We start from the raw sequence: 20,823 nt of genomic DNA, 5'->3' as shown, positions 1-20,823 counted from the left end.
TGGACTAGGAACAAGGAGACCTATTCAGATCCGCTCCTTAACCATGAAGCACATTGGCTCATCCTTGGCCAATCACCAAGGAATATCTCTCAGCCTAGCCTAACTGTCAAGGTTGGTGTGAGGATAAAATGGGGGTGGAGAACCTAAGAAAAAGCTCTACTGGATTAGGCCAAAGGCCCGTCTAGTCTAGCATCCTGCTTCACACAGTAGCCAACCAAGTACAAGTGGGGAAAGAGGATAACACCCTTTCCTGTTGGTGTTCCCTAGCCTGGTGTTCAGGGTCATGCTGTCTCTGATCCTGATGGAAATATACAACTGTCCAGGCTAGTAGCCATTGATAGTCCTATCTTCCATGAATTTGTCTAATCCCCTTTTAAACCTGTCTAGATAGTTGGCCATCCTGATCTCCTTGGAGGAAGGGCCGTTTAGAAGTATAATAAATAATCTGTAAACTGGTACGCAGAAGGATAGCATGGTGGTCCTTGTACTCCCACCCAACTATCTCCCATGACTCCTCCCTACAGAAAAGCAGAGTTAGTAATCTGTTCTTCCATGTGATTTAACCTTGATCACAGTCTAGACCAAGAATATCAGTTTTGTGTTGGACTTCTGGTAAATATTCCTAATAAAGTAAATAAATTAGCATTAGAAGCAGGCTTACTTTATTTGAAATATTTCCCAATCGAAGAGGCATATTCTCCCTAACAGATGTTTTTAGCAAACTGTTAAGCTACCTGCATGTGGAGAACTCAGTGCCACTATTACAGGGTGTAGGGCATTGAAGCCTTTGTCTCGGAACTAGCTCACATGAGGGAAAGAAAATGCTGAGTCATCCCTGCTCAGCTGCCTGGGTGGGCTTCTCATAAAACCTTTCTATATTTCTGATAGATTTAAAATGCTGCCTCCAAGCACCCAAAAACTTGCAGGGAACTGAACCAGTGGATTGGGTGCTTTAATCCAATGTCCTTCTGTAACTAGGTATTGGGCAAATATTTTTAAAAAACCCTTCCACATGTATGCCTACATGGGATGAGAAAAACTGATAGCTGCTGAGTGCTTGAGGATGCTTTTGCACCAGAAAAATCCCCTTTTCTGCCCCCCGCTTTTCCTGAGTTCAAAACCAACTCTGAGAGGCTTGTAAAAAGAAAAGAACAAAAAAGGTTTTATTTAATTATTACAAAAATAGGTTGTCTTGCGCTTCAGTTTTAGGTTGCATTTAAGAACGCTTAAATGGTTACAGAGTCCTTTTTAATTACTACAGACTGGTTCCGTCTGAGGCTTTTGGTTGGTTAGATATACTTAATAATATTTAGTAGGTTACAAAAATACTTCAGCAGCACCCCGAATAATACTAGGGCGGCATACAGTAAAATCTCAGTTACTTAGTTCCAAAAAACAGATATTCCAGAAATGCAAAGCACACACCAAAGAAACAGAAATGCTAAAGCAAATTCTTACTAAACCACTTTCTCCTGCCCTAAACTTCTGAGGCCCCTAGCCTTGGCTTCCTTTTTTCCTTGAACTTACCAAACCCCTGTTGAGAATCAAGCCCTTGCAGTTCTAGCTTCCAAGAGTTGCAGTCATCCTGTTGCAGCAAACTCCATTGCCACATGTCCCCTTGCTCCTATAGCACAGAATTTACTTTCTTGTTCCCAGAATTCCCAGCAACAGCTCTCTAGTTCCTACCCCCACAGTGGACTGATTGAACAATCTCTGTAGGTCACCAGCCTGTCAGTCAAGGGTTCACTTCCTGTTAACTCTTTTAGAGGGAGGGGAGACTGGTCACTACACAGGGTTGTTCTAAAGCTGATTTGAGGGTTTCCCTTCAAATTTGAGGGTTTTCCCCCAGTTTCCCTTCAGTTTCATTTTAGATAGTTTCCTACCATAGTTGTCTGCATTTTGAAGAAGTGAGCACCTACTAGCCGTGCAATAGGAGTGCTTGCTATTCTGCTGATTACTAGACAGGGAGCAGTGTCATGGTTTGCAGCCAACTAATGGCTTTAGTTATAAAAAATAGTCACTGAAGAGGAAAGTATTTTGGCTTCCTTTTGGGTATTGCTTCTGCTCTTCAGTTCATTCATAGGGTTTATGTCCTACCACATGCTTCACAGGAACCACAGGATAGTTGTATGGTTCCAAATGCCATGTTCTGTACTGAATAGCCCTAGGGTCTTCAGTACTGAATAGCCCTAGGCTCCTTCAGTAGTTGCCTACTTGTAATGGAAGGGCACAGCAGGACTCCCCTCCCGGTATGCTTTGGAAAGAGTGTTTTTCCACAATCAACAGAGTGGTGTCTAGATCAAAGGGTTTAAAGCATAATGTACGGGAGGGAGGTAACTGAAGGTTTACTGTATTTGCAGGGTCAAAATAAGTCACATAATAAGTTGTTACTTATCAAGTGACAACTAAGTAACCAACCTTCATCATATTCTGCAGGCCAAACTCTTTTGTGATAATCACAGCAAATCGAGTCATTCACTGCAACAGCGACATCCCTGAGGAGATGCACCACTGGATCTCTCTCCTGCAGAAGCCCAAAGGCGAATCCAGGGTTGATGGGCAGGAATTCCTTGTGAGAGGTAAAACATCAAGATGTAGAGATGACCAAATATGTTGTCTCAGGCAGGAAATCAAAAAAGTATTCTCTCTCCTCCCTATGTGTATTAAAAATATGATACATTAAATAAGGGACCATTTGCTACTCTTTGGTGCTACAGAGTCTGCCTACTGAGGCAGCCAACTTTAGCCTTGCAAGTTGGGCTAATGATATGGTATCTCCTAGTATGGCGTCTGACACCCAACAGGTGGTCAGTAAAGATGTGGTGTAATGGCGAAGGGCCAAAGTGGATGTACCACGTTGGCTGCCACTGTGCCCTCCCGCATTGGTATATAAAACAGGCATTCTTTACATTAAAATGAATGCATGTGAGAGGGGAGTGAAACTTGCCCTTCTCCCAGCTTCCCTCATTGCACTCCATTCCTTTAAGCAGTTTGCTTCCAGCCCAGCTCTGATCACAGAAGTGAGCCGATCTAGGGAGAAAAACATTTCAGGCACTGGAGGGTGAGTGGGGGCAGGGTTTCTCTCCCCTCTCTCGTGTTTTCCTTTTGATGTAAAGAGTGAACCTTTCCCCTCTCCACTGTATATGAGAGTGGGGCAGAGATATTGATGAAATGTAGTGTGAGGTGGGAAATCCTCAATCCAAATCTCTCCTCAGCCAGGAACTCACTAGTTCTTGTAGGCTTCACACCCACATCAGTCATATGGTCAGAGCTGCAGTGACTTTAGAGGGAGGCTGAAAGGATTACTCAGACGATACATTTGAGGTGCCTTGGACATCTGGAGATGTGCTATATAAATACTATAATGTTCTTCTTGCCTACTCAGGCTGTAAAACCAGGAAGTAAGTCAGGAGCGTTGCCATTCTTTTCAGGGGTTTAAACCAGTCCTGGTGAGAGATCAGGAGGAACTGAGGGTTTAGACTTCGCCATGTCTCCCTCCTGACCTCTTCTGTCGAAGCTGCATGAGAGTTGAAGGCTCCTAGCAGTGGCCCTTAGTGGGGTAATCCGTAGGAGAGCAGGTCTTTCTCTCCACTCCACTGAACTCTATGGTCCCTCTCCCCCATCAGGCTGGCTTCACAAAGAGGTCCAGAACAGCAGCAAGACGTCTTCTCTGAAGGTAAAGAAGCGCTGGTTCGTGCTGACTAATACTGCCCTTGACTACTACAAATCGTCAGAGCGCACTGCCACCAAGCTTGGGACACTTGTGCTCAACAGCCTCTGCTCGGTGGTGCAGCCTGCTGAAAGGGTCTTTGAGGAAACGGGTAAGAAAGACAAAAGGGCATTGCGAGTCACCGAGTGAGATGTGTGAAAGGCCCTGTTGGTTGCATTCTTTACCATTTTGTGCACAACGGTATGTGTGTGGTGGAGCGTCATTTTGTGTATTGGTAACACAAGGTGGTTATAGGGACATAGGAAGCTGGGATATACTGAGTCAGACCATATGTCCATCTAGCTCATTATGGTCTACACAGACTGGCAGTGGCTTCTCCGAGGTTGCAGGCAGGAATCTCTCTCAGTCCTATCTTGGAGATGATGCCAGCAAGGGAACTTGGAACCTTCTGCTCTTCCCAGAGCGGCTCCATCCCGAGGGTAATATCTTCTAGTGCTCACACTTCTAGGCTCCCTTTCATATGCAACCAGGGTGGATACTGCTTAGCTAAGGGGACAAGCTTGCTACTACAAGACCAGCTCTCTGAGGAGTCATGCTTTGCTTGTCGGAATTCCCTTGTTCAGTCCCCAATCCTTTGGAGGTGATTGATTTTGTGTAAATGCCACATGGGGCCATAGTTTAGTGGTAGAGCATCAGCTTTGCATGCAGAAGCTCCCAAGTTCCCTCCCTGGCTTCTCCAGGTAGGGCTGGGAAAGACACCTGCCTGAAACCTTGGAGAAGCCATTGGCAGTCAGTTCAGACAGTGCTGAGCTAGATGGACCAAGCGTCTGACTCGGTATAAGGCAGCTTTCTATGTTCCTATGCCATAGACCTAGCCAAGTGGTCTGTGCCATAGACCATAAGTGGCGCAGCTGGGAAATGCTTGACTAACAAGCAGAAGGTTGCTGGTTCGAATCCCCCGTTACTGATACTTTATCGGGCAGCAGCAATAAAGGAAGATGTGGATGCTGAAAGGCATCAGCTCATACAGCGCTGGAGGAGGCAATGGTAAACCCCTCCTGTATTCTACCAAAGAAAACCACAGGGCTCTGTGGGCGCCAGGAGTCGAAATCAACTTTCCGGCACACTTTACTTTAGAGCCAGTGTGGTGTAGTGGTTAGAGTGCTGGACTAGGACTGGGGAGACCTGAGTTCAAATCCCCATTCAGCCATGATACTTGCTGGGTGACTTTGGGCCAGTCACTTCTCTCTCAGCCTAATCTACTTCACAGGGTTGTTGTGAGGAGAAGCTTAAGTATGTAGTACTTAATTCCATCCCGATGGAGCCCTGCAAATGGCTCTAAAACTGGCTCTAAAACAATATAACCACCAAAACAATACAGCTTAGTCAATCATCTGCCACCAGCACCGATAACAAAATGCCAAAACAATAGCTGGATCAACAAGCCAGGGCAGTCAACTTTATCAAGCATTTCCGTAACATGCATGCCTAAAGAAAAAAGTCTTGGCCTGCTGTCAAATGCCACCCAAGAACATGGTAAGCCAATTCTCCTGGGCCAGAGTGTGCCAGTTTGCTGCACTTGCCAATTTAGCACATTCTGCAGCTACATAATAGCCCTCTTCAGACATGATGTTGTATGAGTTTACAGATATCTGTACGCTGGTACATGTTTTTGTATGAATGACTGTACCTGCAATCGTGTTGAAAGTGAACCTGGCTACATAAGAACAGCCCTGCTGAATCAGGCTCAAGGCCCATCTAGTCAAACAGCCTGTCCCCTCAAATGCATGGTATGGATAAGAAGTGCACTGCTGTGCCAGTGTTCAGTTTAACATGAATTACTGGACCTGCATACAGATCTGTACCTGTGTATCCTGCATTCATACAGGTGTTGAACACAACATGTGAACTGGATTCATATGTTGAGCAGATGACACTACTTGGCAATCATTGGCATCAGGTTCTGGTCTCCTTCCACTTCTCTCCCCCACTGCCTCAGTTGTCATTTAGTTGCTCCAACATGGGGTGTAGAAGCACCTTCAGTGTTCCTGTTTTTGCCGGCAGGCTACTGGAATATCACGGTGCATGGCCGAAAGTACTCGTACCGTGTCTACACCAAGCTGTTGAACGAAGCCATGCGCTGGGCCTCTGCCATCCAAGGTGTCATTGACAGCAAAGTTCCCATTGAAACACCCACACAGCAACTTATCCGTGACATTAGGGTAAGTGTCTCTACGTTTTAATCCCAAATGAATATAAGCTGTGGCCAAATTCTAAACAAGGCTGAAGAAAAGGCCTAGGATCATATTACTGAGGTCATCTGTTGAATCTCTCTTGGCACATGCAGTGAGTCATAGGGTCCACGACAATCTCCTGCAAGAGCACCACAAATCCACTCTTCATGATATTCAAATCCTTCTCTTCACAAATCTCTGGGTTCTTGCTTGACTCCTGTCCATATTGGAGATATGTTTTCCTGGGAGAAAAAAAATTCTAGGATTCCCTTACACTTCCAGATGTAAGACATTTAGGAGTAAATGAACTCTCCTTGCACCCTTACCACACAGCGTTTTAGGGTCTGCCCATGTGTAAATATGCAAGATGTGAGCTTATCTTCCACCATGAACACCCTCTGAGGAATTCACAGGGGGTAATCCATATGTGTGCAAATATCTAGAATATATCCCATACTCTAGGTGGGAGAACTGACTGGCTGACTCATCTATTTTAGGAAAGAATAAATAGGATCTCCTCTGTTCAGATTTTCCTTGACACTTTTCCTTTCCTCCCCCAACACCCATTGTAAGTATGTGGTCTTCCCATGTACATACATAGATTTAGTATTTTTGGTGGCTGAAGCACACGCTCTAGCAATCCTTGGTGTGCATATCTGGATTCTTCACCTGCAGCACTCATCTGCTCTAGCCAACTCTTGTTTTCAGAAGGATGTATGTTAAGGCACACTAAGATGTGCAGGATGGTCCCAAGGTTGTGCAATTTTGCAGAAGATCTGAGGTAGAGCACGTCCCAGGTTCAATCCTGGGCATGTCCGTGACAAAAGGATCTCTGGTATCAGGTCTGGGACCCTGACTGAGAGCTTGGAGAGCTGCTCTCAGTCACTGTAAACAACACTGGCCTAGATAATCCAATGTTGAGAAAGAGCCACAAAATGGCTCTGTGATACAAAATGGCAGCCAGAAATGTCAGAAGTACTTTTCAGCCACTCAAGAACTGTGGATAGGCAAAAATAGCCCTGTTTTTCGCACTGTGATTAAATAAACCAGGTCTCTATGACCCAGTCACAGATACACGAAACCGCAGATGGAGAACCCATAAAGAACAAGGGTCTCCTGTATTTAAAAAGTTTGGGCAACAGTAGCCCTTCAATGGGGGAATTGTGAATATTTAGAAGTACACAATCCTGCAGTAGAATGCGTTTCCTTTTTTTGTAGAATCAGTTTGTCTCTACATCCTTATGCAGATTTCCTCTGTGCTACACTTACTTTGGGATCATCCTTTTCACTGGACCATTTTTCTGCTTTCCAGTGTAAAATGACTGAGCCTTGAGCCTATCATTCTGTTAATGAATTTTTCTGTAGCTGAATTAGAAAGTTCCAGTATAATACTAATATACATGCACGAGAAAGGTAGAGTCCTCCTGAGAAAATATCTATCATCTTGTTTTTCCCCCTTCAGGAAAACAGCATGAACTCTGACGTGGTGGAACAGACCTACCGAAGGAATCCTATCCTGAGATATACCCAGTATCCCTTGCACTCTCCGCTGCTACCACTGCCCTATGGGGACATAGGGGTCAGCAGTAAGTGCCTTGGCTTTAGCGTTTGGGAACAGATGCAATGCTGGAGAACGCAAAGGAAATAGTTATGGAAAGTCAAGAGGTGCAGTTCTTGCCCAAGCCTCTCACTTGGGTGAAGACCATAAAAATTAAATCTGGTATCATTAGGGTGACCTCAGCCAAATTGTATTTCTTGGCAATTTAAATGAAAATGAAGAATACAAGACACAAATAAAAGGACATCATAATGCATACAGGAGCTGCCAGGAATTACCTCTGCTGATTCAGTTCCCTCTTCCAGTAGAAGATAAAACTCAACCTTTTTAAAAAAAAGAGTAGATTGTCCTTGTCTAGCTTTCTCCATTGATTGGAACCAGGTACCTTTACAAAAATAAAGAGAAGGCATATGCAGGAGAGTCCCTTTCTGTGCTCACAGTTCATGGCTGCGTTTTTTTTTTCTTTCCCTTTAAGATGCTCCAGGAGAGGAGTTAGCAATGGTCTCTTACGTGACCTCAGCTACTGAGGAGAAAGATTTATACTGAGCTGCCCAGATGGATAGTCCTGTGACTGCTGAGAGTAATGCTCACAGGTTTGGAGCTCTGTCAAACTGTTAGCTCCTTCAGAACTTTTCCTATCAATTGGCATAATTTTGCATTTATTAGTATTATTTAACATCCTCTGCCACTGACATGTCCATTCACGAAACTGGATGACTGGGCAATAAAGGGGTTGGTGATATATTAAGAGAGATGTTGATGCAAAGTACTGAATTCTTAACAGAGGAAGCTGAATGGAAACAAAACAAAAAACCCCAAAAACCTGCAGCTCTCAATACTCTATAGTTCTGAGTCCTACTGTGGCGCTACAATGGGTCACTTTTGGATGCCCTAAAATAACATTGTAGGATTGACTAGAAATGAAAGGATGTAATTGGTGGAGTGCTGGGGGGGGGGGGGCTTCACTAGCGTGCATGCAAAGAATTACACAAGAGTAAAGGGGCGGAATCAAATTCCCATCCTACAACTACACATCTTTGAGAGGGCTGTATCAGAACCCATCATTTCTATAAGATTCTCTCCAAATGACCTTGTGAATGCCTTTGAAAGCATAGTATTAATTGTCAAGTGAGTTTCCTTTCTCCTCTGCATTGTGGAAATGGGCAGAAACATCTGAACATAGGAAACTGCCATATACTGAGTCAGACCATTGGTCTATCTAGCTCAGTATTGTCTTCACAGACTGGCAGCGGCTTCTCCAAGGTTGCAGGCAGGAATCTCTCTCAGCCCTATCTTGGAGAAGCCAGTTATTTTTTTCAAGTGTGGAAACACTCTGCTTGGGGGGTTGCATGACCTGTTGGGTGTTGAGTGCTTGAAACTAGGAACACTTGCAAGCAGATGTTCCTTTGGAGCACAGGAAATCTTTAGCTACCAAGGACTATTGCATGGTCTCTTTTCCAAAATGAACCCCTATATGGATAAATCAGCTCTCCCTAAAGATTTTGTTGTACTTGAAAATTCATGGGTTACTGAGGTCCAGAAGACAAGGAGTCTGGTTGTTTTTCTGCCAGCTTTCTTCTTGAAGCTTTGGTCTACAAGCTTGGCAGTCAGGAGCTTGAGGAGATGGCGATATCCCCTCTCTGCCTTGTTTTTTGTATCTCTTTTTTTTGCATTTTAAAATTTTATTGGTTTTTACAATATCTTAACAATCCAATTACATTTAATTAAGTAAATGTTGACTTCCCGCTTACCAATCTGCACGGTTGATATTGGCTATACAAATCTACCATTGCTCTAATAATTCAAAAACACATATACTCCACATTGCAAACTCGATTTTACCCTACCCAACCTGCTGCTGTTACTAAATTTCAAACCCTGCTGAAAGGTCCATATTGGAAAAATAGTTCTTTAAGTAAAATAAGAATGGCTCCCAATCTTCTTTGAAACATTCCAAGTTTTCATCCCTTATGAGTGCTGTAAGTTTTGCCTTCTCAGCATATTCAAAAAAATTTATCAACCAATCTTCTTTTAAGGGCATTTTATTATCTTTCCATTTCTGCGCATATACTATTTATTCTAGCCGCTGTGGTTGCATACATGAAAAATGTTAAGTTTCTTCTGGAGAACTCTCCTTGCGTTATTCCCAGCAGGAAGGATTCTGGCCTCTCAGGAAATGTCATTTAAAATTTTTTCTTCAACTCATTATATATCATATCCCAAAAGGCCTTAGCCTTCCCGCATGACCACCACATATGAAAAAAAGTTCCTTCACATTGTCCACATTTCCAACATTTGTTTGGAACATTTTTATACATTAATGCTAATTTTTTCAGTGTCAAATACCACCTGTACATCATCTTATAATAATTTTCTTTTAAAGTATAACATGCAGTGAACTTTAAATCAGTTTTCCATAATTTCCCCAAGCTGCCATATCTATATTATGACCCACGTCTTGAGCCCATTTTATCATAGTCGTTTTAACCACTTCATCTCTTGTCTCCTCCAAAAGCAACAGCTTATACATCTTAGAGACTAATTTTTCATCATTTTCACACAATTCCTTCTCAAATCTCGACATTTGATCCTCAAATCCAACTTTAAGACCCTTCTTGTAAATTTCTGTTTTTTGTATCTCTTCTCCTTCTACAGTGCAGCAAGAGAAGGGCTACAGCAGCCTCCAGGATGAAGCCATGAAGATCTTTAACTCCCTTCAGGAGATTGAGACTGTATCAGACCCCATCCCCATTATCCAGGGCATCTTGCAGACTTGCCATGACCTCAGGCCCCTCCGTGATGAGGTATATTGTCAGCTGATCAAGCAGACAAACCATGTGCCCCAGCCCAACAGCCCTGGGAACCTTCACCACTGGCAACTGATGACCTGCATGAGCTGCACCTTCCTGCCCAGCAGAGGAATCCTCCGTTACCTCAAGTTCCACCTCAGAAGGTAAGAGCCACTCTAGAGGAGGAGTATCTGTGCAAACTTCACTCTCTCACTATGCAACCCTGTCTCCAGATCACTTGTGAACAAGTTAAATAACATCAGCCACTATATAGAAACTTGGAGGAACCCTCTACTTTATTCCCCCAGTATTGTGAAAACTCCACTACTACTTGCAACTTTCACTCTCTCTCCATCCTTTTGCTTTCGACTAGGCAGTAGCTCCTAATTGATTCTGAAGGTTTAGATGGAATTGACTAATGGTCCTAGAGCCAGAAAAGTGTAAATATCCTCTGGTGTGAGATATCGAGTTTAATAGATCTTGTTTAAATTTAGTGGTAAGGCATCTCTCTAGAATATCATTCTCTCTTGTGCTCTGGATAGGGCACTAGTTTCTGAATCAAAGTTGTTTCACAGCACATAAAGGATGATGATGCCTTTACCTCTTTTCCAACCAGAGTAAAAGACCTCTTCCCAGGCACAGAAATAGACCGGTATTCTCAGTTCATCAGCGATTCACTGAAGAGAACCAAGAGCAGGGAGTTTGTCCCCTCCCAGGAGGAGATACAGGCCCTCATCACCCGAGAGGAAATGACCACCACAGTCTACTGCCATGGAGGGGGCTCCTGTCAAATCACTATCAACTCTCATACGAGTGCAGGAGAGGTAAGAAGAAGGGAGGTCTTTGCAGGGGAAGGCTGCTCGGGGGCAACTTGGGTGGTGGGGAGAGGCTGCAGAGTGTTTCTAGCATAACTGAGGACTGTTTCAGGTCCTCTTCATTTGCTTTCCCTTCACTGACACAACTGAGGAGAAGGAAGCATCTGTCGTGCTTTTGATGGCCTCCGTTTGTTGAAGCACAGCTGGTCTTGTGGTAGTGAGCATGAATTGTCCCTTTTGCTAAGCAGGGTCTGCTCCTGCCTGAAACCTTGGAGAGTCGCTGCCAGTCAGTGTGTAGACAATAAGGGCTAGATGGACCAGTGGTCTGGCAGTTTCCTATGTTCTTATGAAGTGTTGGAAATGGAGGACAGCTTTCGTTCTCTCCCTCTGCTTATTGTAAACCGCCCAGAGACACACGTTTTGGGCAGTATAAAATATGTTAAATAAATACCTCCAATCTCAAGTGCAAGCTCCCTGTCCAGCCTACCTGCAACCAATCTGCATGACCCCTTACATTTACAACCTGACCCACTGGTGAAATGACATTTGAGCTGTGTCATGTCTTCTTCTTCCCGTCAAAGGTGGTAGAGAAACTGATTCGAGGGTTGGCCATGGAAGACAGTCGGAACATGTTTGCCCTCTTTGAACGCAATAAGCATGTGGACAAGGCAATTGAGAGTCGGGTGATTGTAGCAGATGTTTTGGCCAAGTTTGAGAGGTAGGTGTCTTCCCAGGAATAACCCCTTCTACTTAGCCCTGGGGTTCTGACAGTTCCTAAGTGAGAAGGCCTTGCCACACTCTGCTGTTTGTTTGTTTGTTTGTGTTTGTTTGTTTGACGTGCAATGCAGACATGGCCTCAGTGTTCAGTCTTCATGGCATCATAATCCCTTAAGACCAAAGTATCCAAATCCCTCAGCCAGAAGTCTCCTCAGCTCTCATTTTCTGTGTCTCTTGTTTAGAAGCCAAAATCGCAGTTGGGGGCCACTGTATATTTCATATTGCTTTCTAACCCCTTCCACTCATGAAATTGTCCTGGAAGATGGAGTCAGTTCTATCTCATGGCCCCCTTAGAGCCAAGCTACATGTATGCCTGCCATGGGAATGCCACATCAAACGAAATCGCCATGGTGAATTCTGTCCCTTCCTGCCATAATGTCTGAGATCACTGACTCCAGGACACAGCATCATCATGTTGCAAATGTGTGTATTTAATGTATACATTTCTTTTCCGTGCAATCCTAAGCATGTTTACTCAGAAGTGAGCCCCACTGTGTTCAATGGGGCTTAATCCCAAGTATATTTCCCCCACTGCCTTTTGCGACCACCTTACAATAAAATAGTAAAATATGCAATGGAACATAAATACACGAACAATAAAATAGTACCTAAAAAGCCACAGTAAGCTTCCAGGTAAAGTTTCCATTCCCTGCTCCACACCATTGGCTACTGCGTGTCGGGACAGGACAGCTCAAAGTGCGGTCATGGTTGTGTCCTCTGGTGACAGTGCGGCAAGGGGATGCTGTCCTCAGCGGTGTCCGTAGTGTATAGCCCAGCACTTCCTGATCCATAATCAAGATGGTCACCAAATTCTTTCCCACCTTTTTAGACTGGCTGGGTCTGTGGAAGAAGAGGAGGAAGGGCACTGGCAGCTGTACTTTAAACTGTATTGCTTCTTGGATGTTGAAACTGTCCCCAAAGAGGGAGTGGAGTTTGCCTTCATGTTTGAGCAGGTAAGCTGTCCGAGAGAGTTTAGCAGGTGTGTGGTGGGTGGGTCAGACCCGGGTAATGGGACTTTGTCTGTAGTGGCATGTGGCAAGGAGGAAATGGTGTTGCCTGTCTCTTTGACTGACAGGACAACATGCAGAGGTTACAGTATAATCTGATCCCAAAGGCATCATCCTGCTGCAATGAAAACAGCAGTCTTGAGGCACCTTAAAGCCTAACAATTATATTGAGGTATAAGCTGCTGCTGCTTTTTTAAATTGCCACATTTGGCAGCCCCGTCATATTGTGCACATATTATACCCTCAGAGTTGTATGTGGAATGACAGGTGCCCTCATAGCTAGCCACGGTCATGGCAGCAAGTATCTGAGACAAAGATCAGGCCATGAATAATGGTTTCCTCTCTGATATTCATTCACAGGCTCATGAAAGTCTCATTGATGGCCATTTCCCTGGCCCCGAGGAGACACTGCAGCGCTTAGCAGCACTGCGGCTGCAATACCTACATGGGGACTATTCCAAAGCCTCCTGGTCCCTTGACAACGTCTACCCAGTCAAGAGGCTGAAGTCCAAGATCCTGCAGACCATGAAGAGCAGTGGCCCCAGCAGCCACGCGCTGGAGAGGAGGCGGACCAGCTTCCTGGAGGGCACCCTGAAGCGCAGCTTCAAGACGGGCTCCGTGAAGAAGCAGAAGGTGGAAGAGGAGCAGATGATGGAGATGTGGGTGAAAGAGGAACTGTCAGCCGCTCGGGCCAGCATCGCAGAGAAGTGGAGCAAACTACAGGGGCTGCTCCAGCAGCAGGCTATGGTGGCGTATATGGCCATCATGAAGGAATGGTCTGGCTACGGGTCCACTCTCTTTGATGTTGAGGTGAGAAATGTACAATAAGGGTAGCTGTGACTAAATCTTAGTATTCTATGTCACTCCTTTCCCCCAAGGTGCTCAAAGGGAAAACGTAGCTGTAACATGCTGCTGTATTATCTCAGTTGTCCGTTGGTGAATTGTCGGGGTTGGTTCAGTCGTCTTCTCATCTGTTCTAGATTGGGGTTGGGGGAAGGGCATTGGGGCTCAAGCTGAGAGATGACCGCCCATAGCGAGGGCCTTGTAGGTCCTCTGGTGCAACCCCCTGCACAGAGCAGGAAACTGCTCTGGCAGCACCTCTGACAGATGGCTGTCCAGCTTCTGTGCGAAAAGCTCCAGTGAAGCCCAGCACTGCATCAGGCCAGACGGTTCGGCTGTCAGACAGCTCTTACAGTCAGGGGATCTTCCTGTTGTCCAGCTGTGTTCATCGCTGAGCCAGGGTTTTAACCAAAGGCTTCCTGGCCCACAACTCAGTCTCTTTGCTACTTTCCGTTTTAAAACTTCTACCCCGACAACAGAAAATCCTCAAATCTAGATGAATTGTCTCTTCTGAGGTCATAGGAAGCACCTCAATTCTTACTGATGCCAAGTTGCTCTCTGCTCAGGATGCCATTTCCACAACCAGATGCCACACAGCATGCAGAGCAAACACACCTCTTTGCTTAGGAGCTCCTGATGTGCTTGATGTGAGTCTGAAAGATACTCCTGTTACGGAGACCTGCCCTTTAATTATGTGGTGCAAGACAGTGAGGGGGAAATCTGCCACCTGCCCTCCACCCCCAGACCTGCTACCCCACATCTTGAGCTCCTTTGTCAACTGACCCCACTCACGGCAGTGCCTCTTAGGCCCAGCAACACAAATGTATGCACATTGGCTGAAGATCCATAGCAGAAGATGCAGGAGAGCTGGCACAATACCAGTTGAATTTAGCACTCTATTTGGGGCTGGGAATTTCGTATCTCCCCATAGAATTTAATCTGTGAAACAAGTTTGCTCCTTTTCAGCACGGCCTTGGCAGGAACTCCATTGGAAGCTGCCTTCTACCGAGTCAGACCACTGGTCCATCTAGCTTAGTATTGTCTACAGACTGGCAGTGGCTTCTCCAAGGTTGCAGGCAGGAATCTCCAGCCCTACCTGTTCTGTATTCTGGGTTTGATTTTAATAACCTAGTTTAACTCTTTTGACTTTAAGCATATCATGACAATTACTCAGGAATTTCACTGGATGGGGAAAGAGGGAAGAGAGCTGCTTGTACATACCGCATTTGCTCTCTTTTGAGCTTTAGTCCAAAATTCTATTGGAGAATTTTCCTGATTATGCCTCCCCCATTTGCTAAATTGTCTCATTGGTTTCTTTCAGTGTAAGGAAGGTGGCTTTCCAAATGACCTCTGGCTCAGTGTCAGCACAGAGAATGTGTCTGTATACAAACGGGGGGACCCTAAACCCCTGGAAACGTTCCAGTATGAGCACATTGTCTTCTTTGGGGCTCCCCAGCCCAACACCTTCAAGCTGACTGTGGATGAGAGAGAGATGTACTTTGAAACCCCCCAGGTATGTGTCAGGGAACAAGGTCTGCCAAAGGGCTTTGTGAGTGAACCCTCAGACAGCTCTACTGGGGCACAATTGGCTGGCTGCACAGAAAGCATCATGCCAGATTTCTGCTTGGACACTGGATGTTTGATTCACTGACTAGACACTGTAACAGGGCTGTTGTTTTGCAGAGAAGTCTTTACTCAAGGCAGTTTGTTTTTCCAGTAGGGCCTACTGTTGTGTACCGCCCAGAGCCTTTGGATGGGGCAGTCTATAAATGTAATAAATAAATAAATACTGGCCCCAATTGTGATCTGGGTACAAGGATGAGGGCAGGCTGTGAACCTTCTCTTCATCACAGGCTGGGAGATGGCAAATGCCTCTTATCCCACTGCATTACTTCTGTGGGTAATGCATGACAGCAGCTGGCCCTGGGAATGAAGAGTGGATGCTTCCTCATGCCATGGAGACCCCCAAGCCCCTACCTTTTACTCTCCTTCATCTTCTCATTTGCCTTCACTCCACCTGGCTACCAGACTATTAATATTCACTGCTTTTGTGTCCCAGTTTGCATAGTGAATTCTCCATAGACCTCCTACAGTGTGTGCGATGGTCACATCTCTCCCCACCTCCCAACTCCTTGATGTATTCCTTCTGCTGTTAACTTTCTCAGGTTCATATTCCACCTTTCCATATAGCCCTTTTAATGTACTGAAAAGCTGTTTTCCTATTTTACAGGGAAAATTGAGGCTGTGAGAAAATGAGATCTAGCAAAGCCAGGCTAAGATGGGATTTTAATAGGGCTGACACCCAGTTAAAGAAATCTTAGTAGATTAACCATGTGAGTTGTCAGTTACTCAGTTAAACCTGCATACAAACAAAATACAACTACTGAAAGAAAAAAACTTCCTTCTGGTCAGTGGTCTTCCCTATTTTTCACGTGGGGACTACCTTGGCAATAAACCTTCAATGTGAGAGCTATTTCTCACTGTACTGCCTTCCGCATAGTACTGTGCCTTTCTTAGTGCTGGGAGGGCCCTTTAAGAGAGCTGGAGCCCTCTCTTAGGAGCTCTGTGAGGAGAGTGCTGGGAAGAGCTACGCTGCTCCAGTAGGGTGCAGAGGCTCAAGGGGGCTCCGTCTCCCTTTCAAGGAGCCCCACTGGCACTGGCCAAAGTGCCGCACCGCATGGTGGGAGTGGTTGCCTCCACATGGTCCCTGGGGGACTGTGCAGAGTATTCAGCTTTGGCTGAAGCTTCACACAGGCCCAATAAACAATTAGTCAAGGAGCCATACTGGGCCTTACAATGAAGGATGCTGATTCAGGTGGCGCTCATCTGTTGCAAGAATCACCTTTGAGAAGAGGCCTTTCTTGTTTGAAAGAAGAGGATTACCTCTTCTTAGATGTTGCCTGCCACTTACAGCATTTGTTAGTGGCTGACATACAGCGCAAGGCTACCTCAGCCCAGTACAGCTGTGTGCATGCAAACTGTGCACATGATGTTACACAAGAGGTAAAGGTGAAGTGTGCCGTCGAGTCGGTGTCGATTCCTGGAGCCCACAGAGCCCTGTGGTTGTCTTTGGTAGAATACAGGAAGGGTTTACACAAGAATAAGCCCATTATTTCCAGTGAGTTTACTCTTGAGTAACATTTGCACAACTTGCATACATGTAACATTACTGGGCTGATGTACCCATGTCAGACATCAGCCATATTAACTTTTTAAAATTAAATCTGTCCAGTTAAGGAAGGGACAGCTTTTTTAGTTCTCAAAAGTCTTTTAATTGATCTCACTAATTGACTGGCCAAACACGGCAAGCCTAGATTTTAGTTAAGGCCTCCGACTCCAGTGATAATATCCTTGTTAGAAAGTATATGCTCTCTGCCTTTGGATGCTATCAGAAAATATTCCCAAGTGGTGCCTAGCCCACCAAAGGACTCAGGTTGTCTCTTCTTGTTTTTTTAGGTGGGCGAGATCATTAAAATCATGAAAGCCTACATCAACATGATTGTGAAGAAATGCTGTAGCGTCAGATCCGCCACCAGCCTGGACAGCCGTGCAAGTATCTGGACAAGGTGATGGGGCCATGAGGCCAAATTGAGTCTGTGGGGGGAAAGACGCAGACTGTGTCCCAGCCAGATTTGTAGCAAGAATTCCTTTTTTAAAAAGAAAACCCTCCCAAAGTATTGCCTGAGAAAGGCCAAGAGACCGCTGCAGGGTTTGCGTCTTTCAGTGAAACAAGAAGACTAGCAACTCTTGGGAGCGGAAGCACACTCTTCCTCTGGCCTTACTCTTACGGAAAAGACTGCATCATGGAGGCAGAGACCAACCATCTGAAGCAAATGCTGCCACCTTTCTTGGACAGAATGAGGCATAAAGACCTGTGCAATAAAAAGAGCTGGAAAGTGGAAAGGAGGGAGAAAGATGCGCGCGCACACGCACACACATTTTGCTGTGACGAGACAGGCGAGATTTCTCCACTGGTCCACAAATGAGAAGCAGAGGCGCCAGTTAATTTTACAGCCAAGCTCTCCAGTGGCAAAGATTGAATTGCCCCTTTTGGGGGTGATGTTCCCTCAGGGATGAGCTGCTACTACTGAACAGACTTCTACTGGGAACCTCTGTGTGGGGCCATCATACTGTCAGTATTACCAGCCCCAGCAGGTAATGATTAAAAACGAAATCTTCCAGTGAATCACAAGGTTTCAGAGCTGCTCCTGCAAAGTGGCTGGTTCTTGGTTGCTGTTAGCCAGGATTCTCACAGAAGCTTGTGACTCTGCAGCTGGAGCTTTAAGAAAAATCCCAGCTGTCACAAGGCTGTGGGTGAGGTGGCAGGGTCTTCCTTGGTGCTGCTCTTCAGAGTACTTTGCCAGAGGAGCAATTTCTCATGGTGCATGTTTGGGGGAAATGCTGCTCTCAGTACAAATCCATATATCTGATCAATTTAGGGGAAGAGGTTGGTGGTCAGATATATGTGTAGCCAGTTGCAAGGAGGAAGTCTCTCTTCTCTAATGGAAGGGACCTTAGATTAGTGGTAGAGCATGTGAACTTGCGTGCAGAAAGTCAGTGGTTCAATTCCTCATCTTCAGTTGAGAAAAGACCTGATGGGAAAGGCTTCTGCCTGAGACCATGGAGAGCAGCTGCCTGTCAGAGTAGAGACAGTGCTGAGCTAGATGGACCTGTTAGTCAGACTCAGGCTGAGGCAGTTTCATGTATCCCCAATCATTTATATTTTGCTGCCCTCTTAGGAGTTTGGACTGCTTCTTCCAAGACTCTTTCTGCATTGCTACTGTCAGAACCAGGAGATGAAAAACATTGTGGGATGATCGTTGGTAAATCAGGGGCGGGCTGGCTGGCTGGATTTCTACTGATATAGTGTCGAGTGGATTTTATTTATGTGGGTCAGAGCTCTTTAGAAAGCAGCACCTTAATCTATTTCTTTGGGATCAAAACCCCAGAGGAACTGATTGCTTATACTCTGCACTAAAAAACTAAAGGTAATCCAGATTCTCTCCCAAGAAAAAATAAATTGTGAAAACTGATATGCATCTTATGCAAAATAAACAAATGTGTTTATTTTGCATAATGTATTCTGCAAGCCAGAGAAAAGGGCAAAGAGCTAAGCAAAGTATTAAGGTTCTACTCTGTAACTGTTGGAAATCGTGCTCAGCCTTCTGAAGTTTCTTCAGATCACTGCTCCTGTTTTCAAGTATTCCTTCATAGCTTTAGGGGCTAGACACATGCTTTTTAAATGAAAGCGGAGATTCTCAGGATCCTGAATTCTGTATCCACTGCCAAATTCTGCATTTGTGTAACGTGATGACAGAATATATGCTGCTCTGCCTCTCTGTCACAGGCAAACATGGAAATTCCCACCTTCTCCAGTGATTTCACCTAGGAAAACCAACCTGCTATTGTCTTGTCCTCAAGAAGGCAACCTTGGGTTTTTAATGCCCCTTCCATCCCTCACCCCCAGTAGAGCCCAAATAGTTTTTCTATCACCAGAGATGGTCCTCTATAGAGGCTTTTTCCAAGCAGGGATCCCCTCCACTCCTTTATCTCTGGGAATGCAAATAAAATAAGATCACCCCTCTCTGAATAAGCTGCCTGGTAACACAGTTGTCATCTTCATTTACTGAAGCTGAAACACACACACAGTGCAGTGCCACAGTAAAGGATTAGCATACTCCTCTCTGGGGCAGAGGCAGACTCACACCCCAAATCCAATGTGCATGTTGTGTAGTTGCATCATCCAAGCTGGACATAAGCATCACATCACCTTTTAGGTAGTTTTGACAGGGAAACATTGCCTTAAGATGCCCGATTGAGTCACATTAAGAGCTCCTTTTTTTGACCTCACCAGGTTATGGAGTTGGTGGAACAGAGAAGACTGATGAAATGGAGCTGTGATCCTGCCTATTTGGTCCAATACACTGACTAGAACTTGCTTAGGACACTCCCCACCTCCTTAGCCCTGCACTATTACTATGTTCTGGCTCACGGGTTGCTGCAGGCAGCTTAAACCCAATTAGGAATGTAACTTCCATTAATTCTACTGCAGAATTCCTTCTGCTCTTTTGTTTGTTTAATTTGTAACTGGCTTTACAAAATGAAGGTTTAATAAATTATTGAATTGCATAATTGTTTTCCATTACTCAAGTGCTTTGCTTACAGGTTTGGTTTGTGCTACAGACAGGCCATGTGTATTGGCAGCATGGTTCTTGTTAAATCAGCCAGCCATATGATCTCATCCAGCTGCAGCTGCATCAGAAAGGCCTCCTATTTCAGCTCCATGTTACCTTATTGATGCACTTTCTAATTGCTTAGATATGAACAGAGATGATGGTGTGTGTGTGTGTGTTCGTAGAGGAATACCACAACATCTTAGAGTTAGAAGGGACTTTGAAGGTCTTCTGGTCTAACCCCACTACTCAGAACAGAAACTGCAACAGCAGTCCTGATGGATGGTTTTCTAGCAGAGCACCCACCACAGCAAGAATTCTACAGTTCCACAGTTCCAACTAGGAAATATTATGCTACTATTCTAGCCTAAACCGGCTTCCTTGCAACTCCAACCCATTGGTTCTAGCCCTGAACTCAGAACGGCAGGGAACAGGTCCTCTCCTCTGTGACAGCCCTTCAGATATTTGAAGACTGCGATTGGATCTCTCCTTGCTAAACCTACTCGGCTCCCTCAACCCTCCCTCGTAAGACCGTTTTGAGACCTCTCACCATCCTCGTTGCCCTCCTCTGAACCAGTTTCCATTCAAAAGAGTTGCCAAAGAGCAGTTCTGCTCTGTCAGAGTTGTACAAACCCAGTTACACAATGCCCACTGGAAAGAATGGGTGCTGCAATGCACAACCGTGTATGCACAACTTCTACAAAGGAGAACGGCACCCATTGGGTGTTTACACAGGCAGTGCTCCAACTGCCTGTGTTGCCTTGCATGGGCCAGCTCTGAATATCACTGACCAAATCAGAATAGATTGGAACAATTACTACTTCTGATTTGGACACTGTGCCTTTGTTGATGCAGCCTAGGATTGCATTAGCTTTTTTAGCAGCTGCATCACACTGCTGGCTGTTTAACTTATTGGCCACTAAGACACTAAAGAAGGTCTCTTTCATATGTACTGCTGCC

At 45.2% G+C, this 20,823-nt stretch overlaps 1 protein-coding gene across 2 annotated transcripts in view; it reads left to right on the top strand.

The window, feature by feature from the left end:
- Positions 1 to 19,822, top strand: part of LOC128335616 (unconventional myosin-X-like) — a 123,582-nt gene extending 103,760 nt beyond the window's left edge. For both annotated transcript variants that reach the window (XM_053274197.1, XM_053274205.1), the window contains 11 exons: positions 2,437 to 2,579; positions 3,627 to 3,821; positions 5,735 to 5,892; positions 7,367 to 7,490; positions 10,118 to 10,415; positions 10,868 to 11,075; positions 11,648 to 11,784; positions 12,673 to 12,796; positions 13,211 to 13,660; positions 15,012 to 15,203; positions 17,147 to 19,822. In XM_053274197.1, the coding sequence (XP_053130172.1) occupies positions 2,437 to 2,579; positions 3,627 to 3,821; positions 5,735 to 5,892; positions 7,367 to 7,490; positions 10,118 to 10,415; positions 10,868 to 11,075; positions 11,648 to 11,784; positions 12,673 to 12,796; positions 13,211 to 13,660; positions 15,012 to 15,203; positions 17,147 to 17,260 (2,143 nt within the window). In that variant the 3' untranslated portion in view covers positions 17,261 to 19,822. The remainder of the gene's footprint in view (positions 1 to 2,436; positions 2,580 to 3,626; positions 3,822 to 5,734; positions 5,893 to 7,366; positions 7,491 to 10,117; positions 10,416 to 10,867; positions 11,076 to 11,647; positions 11,785 to 12,672; positions 12,797 to 13,210; positions 13,661 to 15,011; positions 15,204 to 17,146) is intronic.
- Positions 19,823 to 20,823: the final 1,001 nt, after the last annotated feature.

Source organism: Hemicordylus capensis, chromosome 1 (genome assembly GCF_027244095.1).
Source record: "Hemicordylus capensis ecotype Gifberg chromosome 1, rHemCap1.1.pri, whole genome shotgun sequence".
In the NCBI taxonomy this organism is placed as follows: Eukaryota; Metazoa; Chordata; class Lepidosauria; order Squamata; family Cordylidae; genus Hemicordylus; species Hemicordylus capensis.
Note: the sequence above shows the minus strand (reverse complement) of the source record. Positions and strands in the feature narration are given on the sequence as shown.